At 37.4% G+C, this 19,723-nt stretch overlaps 1 protein-coding gene across 4 annotated transcripts; it reads right to left on the bottom strand.

The window, feature by feature from the left end:
• Positions 1-340: 340 nt before the first annotated feature.
• Positions 341-16,496, bottom strand: LOC109033347 (uncharacterized). Of its 4 annotated transcripts, none has more exons than XM_072304149.1 (5): positions 16,231-16,493; positions 7,482-7,736; positions 6,610-6,828; positions 4,632-4,916; positions 341-2,068 (listed from the first exon to the last, which is right to left on the bottom strand). In XM_072304149.1, the coding sequence occupies exons 1-5, from the start codon at positions 16,303-16,305 to the stop codon at positions 1,835-1,837; spliced, it is 1,068 nt and encodes a 355-aa protein (XP_072160250.1). In that variant the 5' UTR covers positions 16,306-16,493; the 3' UTR covers positions 341-1,834. The 4 variants fall into 4 exon arrangements, with proteins under 4 accessions (XP_072160250.1, XP_072160254.1, XP_072160255.1 ...); XM_072304153.1 differs by having other exon boundaries at positions 16,140-16,491; XM_072304154.1 differs by having other exon boundaries at positions 16,196-16,491.
• Positions 16,497-19,723: the final 3,227 nt, after the last annotated feature.

The following is a 19,723-nucleotide window of genomic DNA, read 5'->3' as shown; positions in this document are numbered from 1 at the left end:
TGATACAACATTGCAAATTGGTGACATAAGTCCAAAATTGGAAGTCCTATTGCAACATTGCTAATGTCCACAAAAGTTTTTCTTAGAAGAGGAGGACGAGAATAAATATTTTGCAACGTTTAATGGAGATACGCATTTTTCGACTATAGTTGTCAAACTTATGTTTACGTCGTTTAGCGTCACAGTGTGCCGGTGCCGGTCGGTATGCTAAAATTGGGTTGCATCGCTACATTGCTAAATTAGGTTTTGAACTCAAGCTATAAAAATTATGATGGAAGCTTTTCTCATGAAGAACGCAAAGACTTCTTTTTTTTCAAACTAAATGAAAATAAAACAAAAATTGAACAAAATATGACAAATATTTTTTTTTTATTTATTTTTTTTTTTATTAAGGGGCAAATACAATGTAACAAAAAAGGAGTAAGCAATGGTTGTAAAAATAAGTTGACAAATGCTGCAAAGTCAGCATTCCGGAGAAGTTTGCATTAGGTAGCAGTAAAATAAAATGAAAAGTTTACAATATGTCCTCGTAATGAAAAAATTTAGATTAGTATAGGACTTTAAAGAGAAAATTGCTAGAAATGCGGCTGAGGGTGGCATATTATGCCTTTGCATGATTTGTGATGACTCGTGCTTCTGAGCAAAAACTTGTAAAAATAGGTAACACGCGATACGCTAATTTTTTCCAATTCTAATTTAACTGTGTGGATTGTGATCGATAAATGATTTTTGATTAATCCTTTGATTAATCAAAACTCATTTATCGATCACAATCCACACAGTAAAATTAGAATTGGAAAAAATTCTTAAGTTTTGAGATATTACCATTGAGAAACTCACAGTTCAATATCGACGGTAAAACTATCAAATCTGATCAGCAGTGTTTAAAAATCTCTGCTCCCATTTTATTTTTTTTGAAAGAGAAAAAATCAATATAAATTCTTGAAATTTTCTCAGATTTTTCTTCGCACAGAGAAGAAAAAAACTTGAGAAAAAAATTTACATAGAGTAGTTTTCATTTGAGACATGAAGTATGACCGGAATTCTGTAACATCTCAAACCGAGATACGTGGTCTGGTAGTATGGTTATTACTTTCAAGATGTTGTTGAAATAAAATGGTTCCTGATGCCACGTTTGCTACGTTATGCCAACTCTATATTTCTCCTGAAAAACCCACTAAAACGATCCTACCGTTCTGCCGTGGTAAGGAAGAACGCCGTAGGAACATTCGAGAGTTGCCAAATTTCCTTCGATAAAATGATCATTTTTCAGGAAAGTTTTGAATATTTTTCCTTGAAAAATTCAAGAACTTTAGGTGCAGTTGAGAGCAATAGGATCTAAAAAATTGAGAGAAAAAACATTCATAAGTTTACCAGCAAATTCGGTTTTTTATCAAGGAGAAATTTGGCAACGCCTGAAAATGCATACGGCGTTTTTCTTTAGCACGGCAGCGTTGTGGGTGTATCCTGGATTATGCAATGCTGAAATAAAAATTCGGTCTTACGAACACATACGGTTACGTTGACCGATAAGCGAAAAATATATTTTTAAACTGCCCTGAAATGCGGAAGGAGTCTGGTGGCATGGATCGAATTTTGAAAGAAGTTCGGCTCCATATACTGAGCTGGTAAAGAAGTTAGATTATATGAACCGAAGGACCGATTTTATGAACCAAATAGTGACATACACTGGTGCAGTATTGTGCACTTAGTGCGAAATAGTGCCACCAAACTACAGTTCATGTGACCGAAATTTTTTTCTCAGTGTGGTGATAATATCAGAAAAATAAGTTTAATGTTCAATTCTCTGATTTAAGTGGGTTTGATGATATGCTTATGACTTTTTAGGCGCTTTTTCCATCTTATCCATATCGATTTTGAATTGTGTTGCGAGTGGAGCCAGTTCCTGTTCACTTCGGCTAATGATGTCGATCACTGGCCTCAGTTTCTTCAACTCCTCATTGGACAGGAGGCGCATCTGTTCCTCCAAAAGTGAATACATTGCGGCTAGCCTTTGCATTTGATTATTGAAATAATTCTCTTCTCGTAAGAGTTTTGTTTTCTGGAACTAAATTTTAATTAAAGTATTAAGAATAATGTACGAATAATGTAGAATTAATGTTAGGATTAATGTAATATCTGCGCATTGGTCAAACTTTAGTTGATGATTTCGCTCTATTGATTTTTAACCATACGAAAGAAAATAAGGGAAAAAAGGAGGGGTATACATAAGGGAGAAACCTAAAGGAAAAAATGAGAAGAGGAATTTGGAGGATGAATGAGACATTTAAAAAGAAGAAAAATATACGGAAGGAAAGTAAAAAAATAATGAATAAATAAAAAGGAGGATCGTGAAAGATAGAAATTATAAGAAAAAAGAAAAAATTAAAAAAAATGAAAAATAAAAAAGTAAATATTAAAAAATTAATTTAAAATGAAAAAAAAAGTTAGAGAAAGAAGAGAAAATATTAAAAAAGGAAGAAATATAAAGCGAGAAATATGATACAGGGAGGACATGGAAAAGAGGAAATACGAAAGAAGGAAGAAATAAAACAAGGGGTTGGTTCCAACGTATGCACGTTGGAGAGCGTTCACTGTACGAACGTTTTCGTTTTTACTATGAATTAATTGAATTACATTCAACGTTCATAAATATATATTTCCTCCCAACTTTAGCAAAAAGTACCGATTGAAGCGTGAAAGAGTGATCTCAGATAATGAGCTGAAAATATCTAGTTACTCAGAAAAATTTATAAATTTGTAAATAAAATTTTAAACATTACAGCAAAGACTCGTTCTCTTTGGTTAAGATTAAATTAATTCATGTAAAAAAAATTGGACCTCCGCCGGGACTCGAACCCACACCCTTGGATTCTGACTCGCGCTTGGCGGTTCGTCGTCGCTCCGCAACAATAAAACGGATCTGAATGAAATGGGATGAACTTTCAGCATTGAACAGCGCGTGTGACGCACGAGTGTGGAGACGTTCTACCTTTAACCCACTAAAATATGGACTGCATTTTGCAATTTGGAACTATAAATTCTGGCCCTGTTTAAAAACAACGTATGTGCCATTAGTTTCCCTATGCACATAAGTGTTTTTCCAGAAGAGCCAGAATTTATAGGTCCAAATTGCAAAATGCAGTCCATATGATAAACATCAACATATTGAGAAACGAGAAAACACACAGAATTAAAGAAATATAATTAAGGAGCCAAAATATGAGGAAAATTAAACATGAAAAATCCACAAAAAATTAAAATTGACATTAACCACAGCAGAATCAAAACCCTAGTTCCACTTTCACAAATGAAAATAAATTTTAAGCTCGGTAAGGTTTTTTTTTGTTTTGTTTTTTTTTTTTTTAAAACGTTGTTACAATTTTATTTTTATTGTTATTTTGTTGTTTTTTTTTCAAAAATTAAACTTGGTTTTAAAATGATACGAACGAAACAAACATTTTTACACCGAGAATATTCAGAAGGTCATGACTAATTTTCATTTTTTTTTTTTTTTTTTTTTTTTTTTTGTTTTTTTTTTTTAAATGAATAATCAAAGCTGCTTCTAGACCGAGACAGGGTGAACAAAGATTTTGATACCAAATTTGAGCAAAAGGTAACTGTCCGATTCTATTGGCTGGGCTGACTGACAGACCCTACTCCCAAGCGCCATCCCACTACTGCTCACCACGGGGACTTTTGGCTGCTGGGTTTCCCCCCTGGCCCGATTCGCCCCTCCTTAGCCAACCTGGTTACCCCGGACTCCTCCAGGGTTACCATATTGATGACAAGCTTAGTGCGGACGCTCGGTCGACGCAGAGAACTGCCAACCAGGACTCCCAGCCTCAAACCATCCATATTACCCGACCTCCAGGTAGCTGGATTACAGGAGCACGCCACAACTCCCAGTCGAGAAAGTGCTGAAATACAGCGGTATATAAGCAAGCGGCTGGGGCTATTGACAGATCGACGTAGACCGCCGCCGCACCGATGCGTTGAATGGTGTCGTGTCGGGAGAGGTTAGGTTAGGTTGACACAGCCGTGTTGCCGATTTATGCCCAAAAATTCGGATTACACTTACCGTTGGATTCCGTCGTGAATAACTCGCGAGAGATGGTTCTGATTGTCCCCGTTTTTTCTGCTTTTTTAAAAGGATTTTTTTATTTTCATACATTAATTTTTTCCTTATTCCATTTTTTCTGATTCTTCCCTCCTTTTTTACTCTTTATTGTTTCCATAATTTATTTTCTCATTTTTTTTACATTTTTAAATCCTTTTTTATTTCATACCAAAAATATTTTTTTTCTTTTCGTACTCTTTTCCCTTTCTCATATTTCTCTTTTCCATAATTTTTTACTCTCTTCCTTCGTCTATTCCCTTTTTTATTTTAGCTTTTATATTTCATCCCCATTCCCATTTTTTCTCTTTTCCCTTTTCCAATATTATTACTTCTCTTTTCATTTTTATCTTCTTCATTTTCCTTCGAGCGTTCACCACGCCAGTGGTGTGCGCGTCGGAATTTCTATTTTTGCGTCAATTTGTTCAGCACAAAAAAAAAAAAAAAAAAAAAAAAAAAAAAAAAAAAAAAATAGCACTAATTGTAAGTAGAATCAGAAACGCATTATTCTTACCGCTTCTTCATCTTGTTCCCCAGACGTCAATCGGCGTTTGTAGGCGTCGAACATGACCTTTCCAGCATCGAAGAAGCGCCGCAAGTTCACCAATATTTCATCTGTCTCCCCGACAATCCCTAGGAATTTTTCCGTGTCGTAGTTTTTATGATTTGAGACTGCCTCCTTTGCCTCCTTCATGGTGGTTTTGCGGTTGGTCTCCACGCTCTTGAATATATTCAGTAATTTGTCGAACCTTTTGTTTTGCTGATTGGAAGTTGGAGTTGGAGCTGGAGCTGAAGCTGGCTATAATAAACCAAAGAAACAATTAAAACGCATGCTCAAAGTTCGTTCAAAATTATCTGGAGACTGTTCGTTAAATTTACAATTTCTTCCTCCCTCTTTATTGTTTTGTTCAAATGTGTAAAAGGAAGCAAACACGTTAATTTTCAATCTCTTTTATAAAATAACAGTTTTTTATCACAGCGTTAGCTGGTTAATGTCTCGTTAATCCTATGAAAATTTTAGTAGCTCTCCTTTGGAGAAAATATGTATGAAGCCAATAATAGTTATAAAAAAACTAGATGTAGCTCACATTCTCGGAGGAGGAGAGCAGAACAGCGGAACAGAATATAATTTTCACCAATTTATTTACCAAACTTCACGTCGTTACACCTTAGAAATTGTATACGTACATTTCCAAAAAATTCACGTTTTTAAAATTGCAGCTTCGGACAGGACCACTGAGCGGCCGGTCGGCGCTCAGTGGGCCTCTAAAATAGCGCTGCGGAGCTATAATTTTAAAAACGTGAATTTTTTGGAAGTATCGGTAATTTCTGAACTCAGCGACCCTCGAGAGTCCCTAATAAAGCATTTTACTCAGTTTGAACATTCAATCTGATCTAATAACAGTCAAATCCGACTTTTTTGCGAGCGAAAATCGGTCGGCGCGCGTTGAGCGGAAACTTCAATCGATCATAACTCCGGAACCGTTTGGCTCCCCAGCTTAATGGACCACTCGTTGGATGCGGAATAAGACGAACAATTTAAAAAACTGGTTTTGGTTCAAATAAAAAATTGAGATCTTTGTAAATTATTCGTTTAAAATAAATTTTCTAGACCTAAAAACTGGAAAAAAGCACATATGTTGACTTAAAAATGTGATATCGGGATTTCGACCTTTAGAATCTTAAAGTATGCAATTTTAGACGATTCTTCGTCTAAACCGGACCTCGATACCTTTCGTCGTTCAAGAGATATCGAGGTTCACAGGTTTTGACTTCCACTCCCCCTAGCTCCCCCCCAAAATTTTTTGGGGGTCTGAAAATTTGGGAAAAGAAGCGCTCAAGTATGAGTAATCAATAGACAAAGTCTGAAGAACTTCCAGAGGGGGGCGAAAAAAGCCGTTTTTGCATCAAGCTCTTTCTTTCAAGGAGCATCCCTTACAATTTATAATGCGAAGAAATTAACACGCAAATTTGCAATTTTATTCGCAAATTTCACGTTCTGCCCCTTGAAAAGTCTCGTTCCACTGTACGGCGGGCTGTATTGTGAGGATCCGAAATGACAGAGCACCCTCAAATCTTCATTTGTCCTTCGAGGACATCTCTGAGACACGAATACTTGCTCTAAAAATCATGTTCAGCAGCAACACATCATGATATAAAACGGAAGCACGAAAAATATATTCATATCCTCCGCCTGTATGCAACTTTTCGTGCCTAGGTGATATATACTTACTTGTTGCATACGCGAAGTCGAAGAATTGAATGGTATCTATGCCATTTTGGATCCTCGCAGTAAAGCCGCCATTGGAATCGCAAACCACGGGTGAAGTGGTGAGTACCTGGATAGTCAAAACGCCTTCAATCCGTGCGTATGCAACACGGACATCCATGGAGCTCAAATAGTTGCATCCAGGCATTCCAGGCGTTATGATGAAATTCGTTTTACAGTTTTAGTTAAAAATGTGAGTCAGAATTTAACTTCTTGCACTTACGGTTATTTCCTGTTGCAGCTCTTCCACAACCGCATTGAATGTTTTCATTAACGGATGCAATTCCTGTTCACTTTGTTCAAGAGAATTGATTACAGATGCTACTACAATCAACTCAGCCTGAGATACCTCCCGCATTTGACTATCCATAGTTTTATGGATCGCAGCCAGTCTATCCAACTGATCATTCAAATAATTATGCCTATGCAGAAGCTGGGTTTTCTGGAACAAAAATGAATTTTAAAATTATGCGGTAGCCAGTGGCGCTTTTGCAAGTTGGCAACACGGCTCCATTTAAATCAATTCAAAAAACATTGATTTTCGGCGAGATTAGCTGTCTCACAAGGAATCGATTCTTTTACACACATTTTAATGGAGAAGAAACGGTATTCCCAACTTTCGAGACTCGCCATACTGGCGATACGTAGCGATTCTCGCAACTCAGGAAAGCTGTTTTCCTTCCATTGGAATCTATATGACAAACAATCGATTTTAGGCGAAACAGGCAACTTCCATGTATTGATGCTAAAGTCGTAAAATTTGTATCTCCGCCATTGCGGAGATACAAAATGCGAGACGGTTACATTTTCCCCTTAAGTTTTATTATTATTTATTTTTATTTTTTTTTTTTTTCAAGGAAAACTGACCGAAAATTTTCCTATGTTTTATCGAAAGTGTCAACGAGTGCGGTCTCAAACGACTTTTGGCTGAATCGACGAGGATAACTTTAGTATAGTCATCGAAAATTATTTCCAATAACTACCGGTAACCAGTACATTTTTGAAACGTGTTGTTTTACGTCGAAATAAATCGGTTCAACCGTGGTTGATCCAAATTTTACTTATTTCAAAGACGTGAATCAATATTTTTCTTACCGCAGTTATCTCTGATTCCGGAATCGTTGCTGTGCCCCTTTTATAATTTAACAGAACCCTACCGGCATCAAAAAACTCCCGGATTTTCACCAGTATCTCATTCGCTTCTCCGACGATCCCCAAAAATTTCACCGTCATATTTTGGTTGCGGTCCTCGGCTAGCTTTATCGCTCTCTGTATGCCGGCTGCGCGGTTGGTTTCTGTCACCTTGAAAGCATCTAGTAATTCATCGAAACTTTTGCCCCCCGGAGTGGGCTGCAACAAAAAAGTAAGACGTAAATGATAATTAAACTCTACCATTAAGCGCAATTCACCTTTTGAGTATCCGATAATTATCTACTTGGATCGCATTTAGCAAAAAGGAACCAGCGCGCGATTGCAATGTTGTAAAAATTTTGCGTCTTCACACTTATCTAAAAAATCTCCCAGAATAGCAAATAGTTTTTGCTTCCCACAAAAAAAATTGTTAATTTTAAAGGCAAAAATTGGGTAAATTTTAATACTGTTCATATATTAAGTATTTTTAAAAGTAGGTAAAGAAAAAGTTGCGCAATTTTGAAAACACTGTTATTACGCTGGTTCTTTCTTGCTAAATGCGATCCACATCATGGATCTGCAGTTTTCTGACCGATAATTTTGAGAAAGCGTTGACTCGAGCAGGTATGAAGTTTCGGCGCTTTCTTATTTTGCCTTCAATTTTTGAGGTAGGCAAGACAACGACCTCCGTGCAGTAACAAAGCCAATGTGACAAGAGGTTGTTCCATCTACCATTGAAACTGGGCCCCGAATGAAATCTCCTCATCTTTTCAGGTATCAAAGGGCATGGTCAGGGACACCCAAAAATGGTTGAATTTTTTCCAAATTCCCCCCTGGGGAGGGGGGGGCGGGGGGTTATATGAAAAACGGTTTTTTGGCTATAACTTTTGAACGGTTTGAGATATCGATTTGAACTTTTTTTTAAATGAAAGGTCGTTTAAAGAGCTTTCTTTTGGTATATTATGTTTAATAGTTAGGTCAAGTTTTGACCAATTTATGGCCTGTCAAAAATTTTCCATGAGTCCAAAAATCAGATTTCTGTAGTTTAGAGCAGCGACGATCGCATGCAGATGAACAAAAAACTGTTCAACTTATAGCCCTCTCTCTGACGGTTAAAATGAGCCCAAGATCATCTTGGGGAAACGATTTGTCTCCGAGTTATGCTTCTTCAAAGTTGGCGCGGCGGGGTCCGCTTCCGCGGGGCAGCGCTCCGGAGTACGATAGTTCACTCCCACCCCCCTCCCGTCATGCCACGCGACGCAAACCGAGGAAGACTACCTTTAATTATCATTTGAACAGATAAATGCACACAATATACGCTATTATGGTGTACAAGTATTATTAAAATTATATTAATATACTAAATAGAAGAGTGGAATCTCACCGAATTTATCATCACCGCAATCCATAGGATCATCGGCAGTGTGATCCGCATTTTCATCCTCATCTTCGTCGTCTGAAAAGCCAAAATCGACTTTTCTGAGAGGGAAGCACTCGTTCAAAAAGGCTGAAGGCGCTGGTTTTTTGTGATAGCGCCCGTAAAACAAATACGAGCACAAGGATTGATGGTACGCGCACCGTTCTTACATGTGCAGTAACTTGCTTTAATGGCCTCGCTGGATTTTTGACTGGTGTCGATTAATATAAATATATGATATTCTTTTTTTGATTTATGCCTCGATAGGATCCGCGATCGAAGAAAAAGAGGCGAATTTACGGAAATATCATATTTTTGAAAATCTGGCAAAAAGTTATCCTTCGTCACTTGAAAGCAATATTTTCCATCAGCAAAATGGTCTGCAATATGACTTGCTGCAAGTCCAATTTGATAACTTCCCGAGTAGTGGGGCCGATAAGTGGAAAATATCATAAGAATCGTGCACTTCTGGAAGAAAGCATGAAAATTTCAGGGATTCATCTCTACCCTATAGACATTCGATTCAGACATAGACCCCAAAAATCTGAGCCCCCTGGGGGGGCAGGGGGGCCCCCAAATTTTGAATTTTGAATAACTACTGAACGGCTAGTGTTAGCGTAATTTTTTTTAAGCAGGACGATAGGAAATTTTATCAGGAACAAAAATGGTTCTTATAAATTTTTCTGTGGGATCGATATTAAAGGCGTGAAACGGGAAAAAACCATCGGGGGACGGGGAGCCGGCCGTTCTGAGGCAGATCCGCGCGCTGCGCTATTTGCCCGGGACGCGCGCGGCGGCGCAGTACGGTGTTACCGACGAAACAGCCGCTTGTCTTGGTTTAATCTCAACGATGCGCAGTTTTAAAAATAATAATGAATTTACCGTACTGCCTAAATACTTTTCCTCAGTAATATAAGCTCTTCTTTTTATTAGTAATAAATAAAAACAAGCAAAAGCGAAATACTCCAATGTGAGAGCGCCTAGTCAATAGGAGGGATCGGTCATCGCGCATCACGCATCTTGTTTTCTCTGAATGCAGAGCTTTTCTGACCTCATTACAGAGTAAATTACCCTTTCCTCACGTAAGTTTTGTATAGGATTACATTTTTTTAAGATATTAGAGCGAAATAACAAGTTTTAATGCGATTTTGACCCACTTTTTCATGACTATTGGAAATGGCGGATCCTTCGTAACTTATTTTTAGCTTATTTTTCATGTTACTTTCGGCGAATGAGACAATTAGCTGCTTACAGAACCATGAATTTTGCAAAACTTGGTAGAGACATTAATTGAGGAGTGAGGAGTGAGGAGGGAGGGGAGGGGGGCTCCACAGTCCCTTCGCCACTATAAGGTTACCAGATTTCCTTCAAAATGAAGGAAATATCGTTTTTCGTTCATGTTCATTGGTTTCTCGCAATTGCATAGGTACTGATTCATACGGAACATTCCGACAATGGTCTTTTCTCCTCTTTTTCCCTCCAGCCAGTCAATAAAAGTTTTCATTTTCATGAACTCCCCATTTTTTCAGTTATTCAACAAATATGCATATTTCAAAAAAAATAGAACAATACTTTAAATAAATGATAAAAAAGAAGATATCTGAATACTATCGCTTTTTTTTATCGAGTCATCCTTGAAGATATTATTGGTACTTACCACGACACATAGAAAATGGAATGAGCAGTAAAAAAAATCCATGTATATTATCTTACATTTTGTTGTATGGAATTTAGAGTGGAGTTGGTAACATTTGTATTGAAAAAAATATTAATATAGGAGGAAAGAGGGTTATTCAAAATCGGCGATTTTACCCTACGCTTGGATTTTGCCCGGAGTTGGATATGTTGTTCCCTATCACAAGACACGCCTTTTTCCGGCATTGGCAAGTTCACCCGAAATTTTTCCCGCGCGCTACAGCGTTGCCAAGTTGAAAACAGGCAAATTCCGTAAGTGGCATCAAAATTGAGCTATGAAGTTGCGGTTTTAACGAAAATTCTCTAAAAATTACGCACTTTTAGGAAATGACCATGTTTTTAATGTCGCATTAATTTTAACATGCATTATTGCCAAATTTCCGATTTTTAAATTCGACAAATGTTACATATCCGCAAATACCCAAAAAGGCCATCTTCAAATTTGAATAAAAAGTTGTCTAATCGATAGTTCGTTCGATTTCACATCCATCGATATATTATAGCTCGCTAGGAAACTTTTGGTTCGCGAGATATCATCATTTTTGTGAACAGCTTTATGGAGCGACGACGCTTTTTGAGTCCGGGCGGATAGAAATTTTAGCCTCCAAAAACACCGGGTAGCATTAATTCCATGGTTTCCTATGTAATTTTTGGCGCTGAATCCGAATTTGACCATTTCATAAAAAAATTGTCACCAAGATGTTGCCAAATTTGGCAAAAATTGCTTAAAATCGGCCTTTTTGGCGGATTATAGCCTGTGACTTGCCAGGAGTTGATCCCACGACAAAATTGGTTATTTCCACAGTTAAAACTCGTTAAACTATCTACAAGCTGAGTCAAATTCTTTCTGCTCACGGTAAAATTAAACGCGCGACAAGCAGCAAACTGAAAAAAGACACCAAAATTGGCGCTTTTTGCGGTTTTTGTCGTAAGTTTCTTGTTTTCTGATTAAGAGAATGTTTCTTAGGAAAATCTGAATTCCACCGAGTGTAACGACAAACTATTGTATTGTTACATAATATATAGATAAAGAGCCGCTTTAACAGCGGTCTCTCGGGCCCCGCGACGCCTAACCGCCATAGTCCCTTGTCCACCCACAGGTCCTCAGTAATTTGGAGCGCACTTTATAAGCCCCTTATTGTCCTTTCCTTGGCGTCTTCTTCAGTTTGGTGTCGTTACTTTTTTCTATTAAACTCCATTATCTCAGAATTATAAAATAAAATTGTATACTAAATATAGGCTAATGAATAATAACGGTCAAATACCGACAAAATTCAACGATTTGTACGTAATTTTGGCAATATTGCAATGCGTCTTGTCTTGTTTTAATGAAGTCAGTCTGAGGAGTACATTTTATTCATTAATTTTTAGCAGAAAATTTTCCATTATTGTTTCAAAATGTGGTTTATTGACACGATTCGATAAAACTCACTATTTTATGAATTTTTCCTCTCTGAACTAAATACCCTAATTATTAGTATATATCTAAGTTGAAAATTAAATTATTCTACAGAGGTGTATTATTTTGCAAGAGAGATACATTTATAAAATTTAAAAATAAGAGGTGAACAAAGAATATAGGACAATTATCGAAAAAACCAGCGAAAATTAAAGTATTTTGTTTAAGCTTGGCAACATTAGAATATGTTCGATCTTATTTTATTGTTCAATTTTATTAAATTCTGCTCATGTTGTTCATTAGTATAGTCAAGAAACATTCTCTTAATCGGAAAACAAGAAACTTACGACAAAAACCGCAAAAAGCGCCAATTTTGGTGTCTTTTTTTCAGTTTGCTGCTTGTCGCGCGTTTAATTTTACCGTGAGCAGAAAGAATTTGACTCAGCTCGTAGATAGTTTAACGAGTTTTAACTGTGGAAATAACCAATTTTGTCGTGGGATCAACTCCTGGCAAGTCACAGGCTATAATCCGCCAAAAAGGCTGATTTTAAGCAATTTTTGCCAAATTTGGCAACATCTTGGTGACAATTTTTTTATGAAATGGTCAAACTCGGATTCAGCGCCAAAAATTACATAAGAAACCATGGAATTAATGCTACCCGGTGTTTTTGGAGGCTAAAATTTCTATCCGCCCGGACTCAAAAAGCGTCGTCGCTCCATAAAGCTGTTCACAAAAATGATGATATCTCGCGAACCAAAAGTTTCCCAGCGAGCTATAATATATCGATGGATGTGAAATCGAACGAACTATCGATTAGACAACTTTTTATTCAAATTTGAAGATGGCCTTTTTGGGTATTTGCGGATATGTAACATTTGTCGAATTTAAAAATCGGAAATTTGGCAATAATGCATGTTAAAATTAATGCGACATTAAAAACATGGTCATTTCCTAAAAGTGCGTAATTTTTAGAGAATTTTCGTTAAAACCGCAACTTCATAGCTCAATTTTGATGCCACTTACGGAATTTGCCTGTTTTCAACTTGGCAACGCTGTAGCGCGCGGGAAAAATTTCGGGTGAACTTGCCAATGCCGGAAAAAGGCGTGTCTTGTGATAGGGAACAACATATCCAACTCCGGGCAAAATCCAAGCGTAGGGTAAAATCGCCGATTTTGAATAACCCTCTTTATTTATCATGCAGGTTCTGATTCTTTAAAGAACCTCTGAGAAGGACCAGGCCTCAGGAAGAAATGCATTGCATTTCTTCTTTTTCAACCCGCAAATCTCGTACCGATTTTTGATTTGTATGGAGCTCATGGAAGAGTTCTAGGTAAGTATGTCGGAGAAAATTTTCAAGAAACGGGACTTGCAAAATATGCAATGCACAAAACGTACACCTTAAACTTTATCGTACATTATAACACTGATCGAATTAGCTTTAGAGATTATCAAAAGGTTAATTTATCGTCAAAATATCAAATAATCAGTCAAAATCAGGAATCAGTAATCAGTTGCAAAATTACCGAGATTGCGGAATATCGTACCTATGATACGCTGACATAAGAGCAGGATAGGTTCCCAGTACTTAGGCGCGACTTCCTATCACTCAAATGGACCGTTTTGACAGATTAGCGGATACGGCGGCTAGTTATGACTTAATAATATTCTTTGTACTGTACAAGAAGCAGTCCAACAAAGGTTTTTTTGGGGGTCATTAATCCCTATCAAGCTTTCTCAAGATTCTTTTGCCGTTTTTTTTGGAGCAAGTTTTGAAGGTGGTTTTGGTCCTCTTAAAAAAATGCCTCTACGTAGCAATGATGTACCAAAATGTTCCTGAAAGAGAGGAGAATAAGCATGTTTTTATGCATGCTCATTGTTTACAAAATTAGGCTCCCTGTCTTAAGTAAGCATATTTAGATACCATCCATTTTTCAGGTCATCGTGGTACACAAATAAGATTTGTGACTTTTAGCCCCCCCCCCCCCCTTCCCGAGACAACTGTGCCTCAGATTTTATTCCGTTCAACTGATGTCTGATGCAGTTATCTCGGATGCTGTAATAAAACTTGACAAACCCATACAACAAAACAATTCGGAACTCCAGCACCTAACCCCTTCTCTTTCTGTTGCCGTGCGCTCGCTTGTATACATATATTACATGCATAAGTTAAGCCCTATTTTAAGGCTTTATAGGTAGTACGTACGATATATTCACAATACTTTTAAAACTGCGCATCGTTGAGATTAAACCAAGACAAGCGGCTGTTTCGTCGGTAACACCGTACTGCGCCGCCGCGCGCGTCCCGGGCAAATAGCGCAGCGCGCGGATCTGCCTCAGAACGGCCGGCTCCCCGTCCCCCGATGGTTTTTCCCGTTTCACGCCTTTAATATCGATCCCACAGAAAAATTTATAAGAACCATTTTTGTTCCTGATAAAATTTCCTATCGTCCTGCTTAAAAAAAATTACGCTAACACTAGCCGTTCAGTAGTTATTCAAAATTCAAAATTTGGGGGCCCCCCTGCCCCCCCAGGGGGCTCAGATTTTTGGGGTCTATGTCTGAATCGAATGTCTATAGGGTAGAGATGAATCCCTGAAATTTTCATGCTTTCTTCCAGAAGTGCACGATTGTTATGCTTATCGGCCCCACTAGAGAGGGTGTCAAGATCTTCGCGCCTCCACTGTTCTAATTGTTCAAAATGATCTGTCGTCAGGTTTTCAAAAACTACTTTTTTTCGGAGCCATTTCTCGTCCTCAGCAATTTGTTGCACAATATTCGGCTCATTTAATTTTTGGAGCATTTGAATGGCAATTTTTGCGTCGTCACCATCACTTTGCAGGCGTTGAAAATATAAATTATGTATCGCGGACACTATGCGATAGTCGTCAAACAAATTGCCGGATCCAGGTATATTGCTTCTCATTTTATAGAGCGTTTTCAATATAATTTTAATAATACTTGTACACCATAATAGCGTATATTGTGTGCATTTATCTGTTCAAATGATAATTAAAGGTAGTCTTCCTCGGTTTGCGTCGCGTGGCATGACGGGAGGGGGGTGGGAGTGAACTATCGTACTCCGGAGCGCTGCCCCGCGGAAGCGGACCCCGCCGCGCCAACTTTGAAGAAGCATAACTCGGAGACAAATCGTTTCCCCAAGATGATCTTGGGCTCATTTTAACCGTCAGAGAGAGGGCTATAAGTTGAACAGTTTTTTGTTCATCTGCATGCGATCGTCGCTGCTCTAAACTACAGAAATCTGATTTTTGGACTCATGGAAAATTTTTGACAGGCCATAAATTGGTCAAAACTTGACCTAACTATTAAACATAATATACCAAAAGAAAGCTCTTTAAACGACCTTTCATTTAAAAAAAAGTTCAAATCGATATCTCAAACCGTTCAAAAGTTATAGCCAAAAAACCGTTTTTCATATAACCCCCCGCCCCCCCTCCCCAGGGGGGAATTTGGAAAAAATTCAACCATTTTTGGGTGTCCCTGACCATGCCCTTTGATACCTGAAAAGATGAGGAGATTTCATTCGGGGCCCAGTTTCAATGGTAGATGGAACAACCTCTTTGTTCCTCGTGTTGTCTGAAAATCTTACCTCGTCGTAAACTATGTGGAATTCTGTGAGACAATTTTGACGCCTCTGTTTTAATATTCATATCTCAATGATTAATATTAAATATTGTATGAAGTAACAATAATTAATGAAACCGTTGTTCCACTGAGTGCATATCACAGATTTGGGTTTTATTGCACTGGTGCTAGTTTTATTTTGAGTGAAAACTAGATGGACATTTTGCGTATTTACAACACTTTTACCCGTTCATACATTCATCGAATGATTAAGCTATAAAAGTTGAGGGACATTTTTATACTGACTTCATTTTCTAGTTTTTAATTTTTTTTTTTTTTTTTTTTTTTTTTTTTTTTTTTTTTTTTAATATGAGTCACTGCGTCTAGGTAAGATACGCGATACGCTCAAACAATGTGAAATCAGTATAAAGAAGTATTTAAAAAGGTTGTATGATTGAAACTCTCATATAAGGATTTTTCTGAATGTATAATGGTCTCTATACTTTAAATTTTAAGAAACTTTAAGACTTGTAAATTTCTGCGTGCCGCAGTAAATTTTTACGATTTGCAAACCAGTCACATACAGTCACGTTATCGTATCAAATTTAGGTACACTCACAGTGGCTTTAATAAAAGTTAGGACTAACGGAAAGGACCACAACAAGGCCAGAATCATATTTAGGTTAACAATCATTTGAGAATGCACAACATCGAAATATGAGTGTGGCCCAATCTTATCAAACACAGTCTGATACGAGACTGTACAGTTATAAACAGGACACAGAGGAACCACATTATTTAATTTTTCATTAAGGCTGGAGAAAAATAAAACAATTCGTTGTCCCTCAGACGTAAGATCTTATCTCAATTTTCATGTATGAGCCATTTTTATCACGTAAATTCTTGCTTTCTGGAACCCATGCGGGAATCCACATACGCCCTCAAGGCGCACAGTGGATCGAGTCAATCAGAGAAGTTGGACATGAAAGTTTCGACTAAGACTGCAAATTTTGATGTTTAATTCGACACATTTTAAATTTTAAGGGGTGCCTCTAAAAGAAAATTTCACGAGAAAACAAATGAAACCTTTTTGGGACTTCAAAGTGTGTATAAAAGGAGTTATAAGTGATTAAAGTTTCCAAATTTTGTCCGACTTCTCCTATTGACTCGATCCTTTGTGCGGCGTGGAAACGGCGAATTGACGACTCATTTGTTTGGAGTATATAGGTACCGATGAATTCCCATAGTATTTGAAAATGTTCTATTCACTATTAGTAAACATGTTTCTGGACCTGTTTAGGGTTTTTACTAAACATGCGGTATGCATGATCGGAAAGAATAATCACATTAGAACATGTTTATTGTTTATGCAAGTTTATCAGCAGTGAAATGTCGTGAACATGTGAAGGAAAACATTTTCCGCTTCTCATTTTTTAAAAAAAGTCACCAACAAGTTTTAAAAGCTATGAAAAAGAGAGGAATTTGCATTTCAATTTTTTTTCTTTTTTTTTTTTACTTTGTCTGGATGTGTTTGTAAACTCCAACTATTTTTTAATTTCTCAAGAAACATCTCGAGGATTATGACTGCACCAGACAATTCTCACTAGATTGTTTACATTTAAAAAAAATTATGGAGCAACGAAATCAGTTCTGTCAAATAAACTTTTCGTTCGACCTTACAATTAAATTAGCTACTGATGTTGGAAAAACCTTATTTTTTCTTCGACCCCACGTCTTTTTTTGAATTTTGGATCGATGTTGACCATAAGTGATTAACGCCCCTGCAGCTTTTCAATGCATCGCGCTCACTCTCTCGAAAGGTAACGTCGTGTGCGTTTTTAACGTCACAGATGCGCCTCGCACGGATGTTCCTCATGAAAAATGATATATGTTATCATCTCATTCGGCAAGTAGAAGCCCTGGTGCGGTGCTGCGACACGAAACATTCACTGGTTGAGTGAAATCCCAGAAGGCCAATCCCATCAATGTCCCAAAACCCAACCTGGGAAGTCCCACCATTCCCGTCCGCCTGACCAATGCAGGGTTGCAAAATTGACTCAAAATTGCATTTCCCTACGTGACGTGATTTCTTGCTCTTCGAACATTAAACCTGTGGTGGATCCTCAGTTTTGGCGCAGTGCAACTCTGAGGACACCCTGAAAAAAAATTCTCGGTGTTTTTACCAAGGTCCGTTGGTACCTTTACCATCTTTCTTTTTTACCATTTATTGGTAATTTTACCAAGACAGACTGGTAAGCTTACCTAAAAACCGGTATTTTTACTGTTTTTTCCAGGTAAGAATACCACTTTTATTGGTAACCAATTCCCGGTAACTTTGCCATTTTATCTCGGTAATTCTACCACAGTCGATAAAAAATATTGGCGTTTTTACCAAGGTCCAGTAAAATCACCGAGAAAGTTCGATAATTTTACCGAGATTTCTCGGTAAAATTACCAATTCCATAAATGGTAATTTTACCAAGAAAAAGCTGGGATCAAATTGAACCCTGAATTCTTGGTAATTTTACCCTTTTCTTAGTAAATACTCCGAGATTTTTTTTTCAGTGCAATGAAATATTTCGACGGTGTTATTCGCAATCACATATCGCGGTGTATCGCGGTGTGTATCGCGGTATCACATTTGCGGTGTCTGGAAATCTCCGCCTCTACGTCATTTTTTTAAAGGAGAACAAATCGACATGATTCCTTGAAGTTTCTCCAGAATTTTCTTCGCGCAGAGAAGAAAAATCAAGGCAGTTCTAAAGAATTGCCGTTGAGTAGTTTGTCATTTAGAAAATAAAGTATGGCAGGAAGTCTGCGACGTCGCAAACCGAGTTATGTCATTGCCGACTTACTCCGTTGATTTCAAATTTTAACCGATGGATTGATTAATTTGGAAAAATAGAGAGGTTTTGGTCTTCGAGTTATTCATTAAAGAATGCTCTTCTCAAAAATCACCTTCGAAAATCTTGAGATAAAATCAAAATTGCTGTTTCCAATCATCAAGTAACTATCGGTAGGATACATTGAAATCGATTGCAATTCGGAAACAGTGATTTTGACTTCGTTTTATGATTTTTAAGGCTGATTTTCTGCACGAATATTCATTGATAATTGATTTAAACACTGAATTTTCGAAGTGTTCAAAATAGTCTACTAAATGGTTAAAATTTGAAGTTTATAAATCGTACCCAGAAATCAGAATGCATTGCGCCGAAGCTACGGATCCACCATAAGGATGTCTGAAAGAGCTATTCCGAGAGAAAGGTCAGCCGAAATAAACGGTGTAAAGTTTGGAGGAAGCAACTCTTAAAAAGTAATAACGATAAAGTGAGGATTGAAAAACTAAGGATGCAATCGATGAGGTGTCTTCTTTAAGAAAGGATTTTAACTCGTGTTAGACCCAAGACCGCTCGGTCAGTTTGTTTTTCGACTCTTATTTTACAGTACAGTTACAAAAATTCATAGCATCTAAAACGCCTTCATTTTGATTGCTATGCAATCAACGTCACGTAGGAGTTGATATTATTGTATCAAGTCTTTCGTCGCTGATGCGCTAGTTCTTCGCTACTGAAGATTATACTTGGGTCTCATTCAGAGAAATAATTCATAAATTGATCTCTTATGTTCAAATCGTGGTAATCAAGCGCGGCTAGTATTAAAGGAAATTTCCTAATACAAAGTTTAACAAATGAATGAATTTAGATCCTTTTACATTGAATAACTCCACGCGCAATCTTAGCAACAACGTATGATGCTAACCAGGTTTTCAATTTTCGGTCTACAACTCGTCGTTTTCTCACAAAGAAACATAACTACATTTCAATGCTGCCAAATTTCCCAGCGCAAATGTCATTTTTACCTGGAGAATTTTCGGAATTTGCAGCTGAAAATTTCACCAAATTTTTTCTGGTCTCATGAAAATCAGGGGAACTTTCAACAGAAATTGCGGAGATATACTTTCATGTAAAATATCAAATTTTCTGATTCAATTTTGCAACCCTGAAACGGAGTTAAGTTCCTTCGTCCGAGAAACGATGCACTATGTACATTCAGGATTTCTCGAGATCGCCCACCTCGATAACCAGCTAATGACAAATGGTCTCCGGTTC

Source organism: Bemisia tabaci, chromosome 9 (assembly GCF_918797505.1).
Source record: "Bemisia tabaci chromosome 9, PGI_BMITA_v3".
NCBI lineage: Eukaryota > Metazoa > Arthropoda > Insecta > Hemiptera > Aleyrodidae > Bemisia > Bemisia tabaci.
Note: the sequence above shows the minus strand (reverse complement) of the source record. Positions and strands in the feature narration are given on the sequence as shown.

Coding starts and splice junctions, on each gene's coding strand:
- LOC109033347 (XM_072304149.1), bottom strand. CDS start 16,305: ATGATTGTTAACCTAAATATGATTCTGGCCTTGTTGTGGTCCTTTCCG. Junction 7,737..16,230: donor TAACTTTTATTAAAGCCACT/GTGAGTGTACCT, acceptor TTTTTGTTGCAG/CCCACTCCGGGGGGCAAAAG. Junction 2,069..4,631: donor GGGAACAAGATGAAGAAGCG/GTAAGAATAATG, acceptor ATTAAAATTTAG/TTCCAGAAAACAAAACTCTT.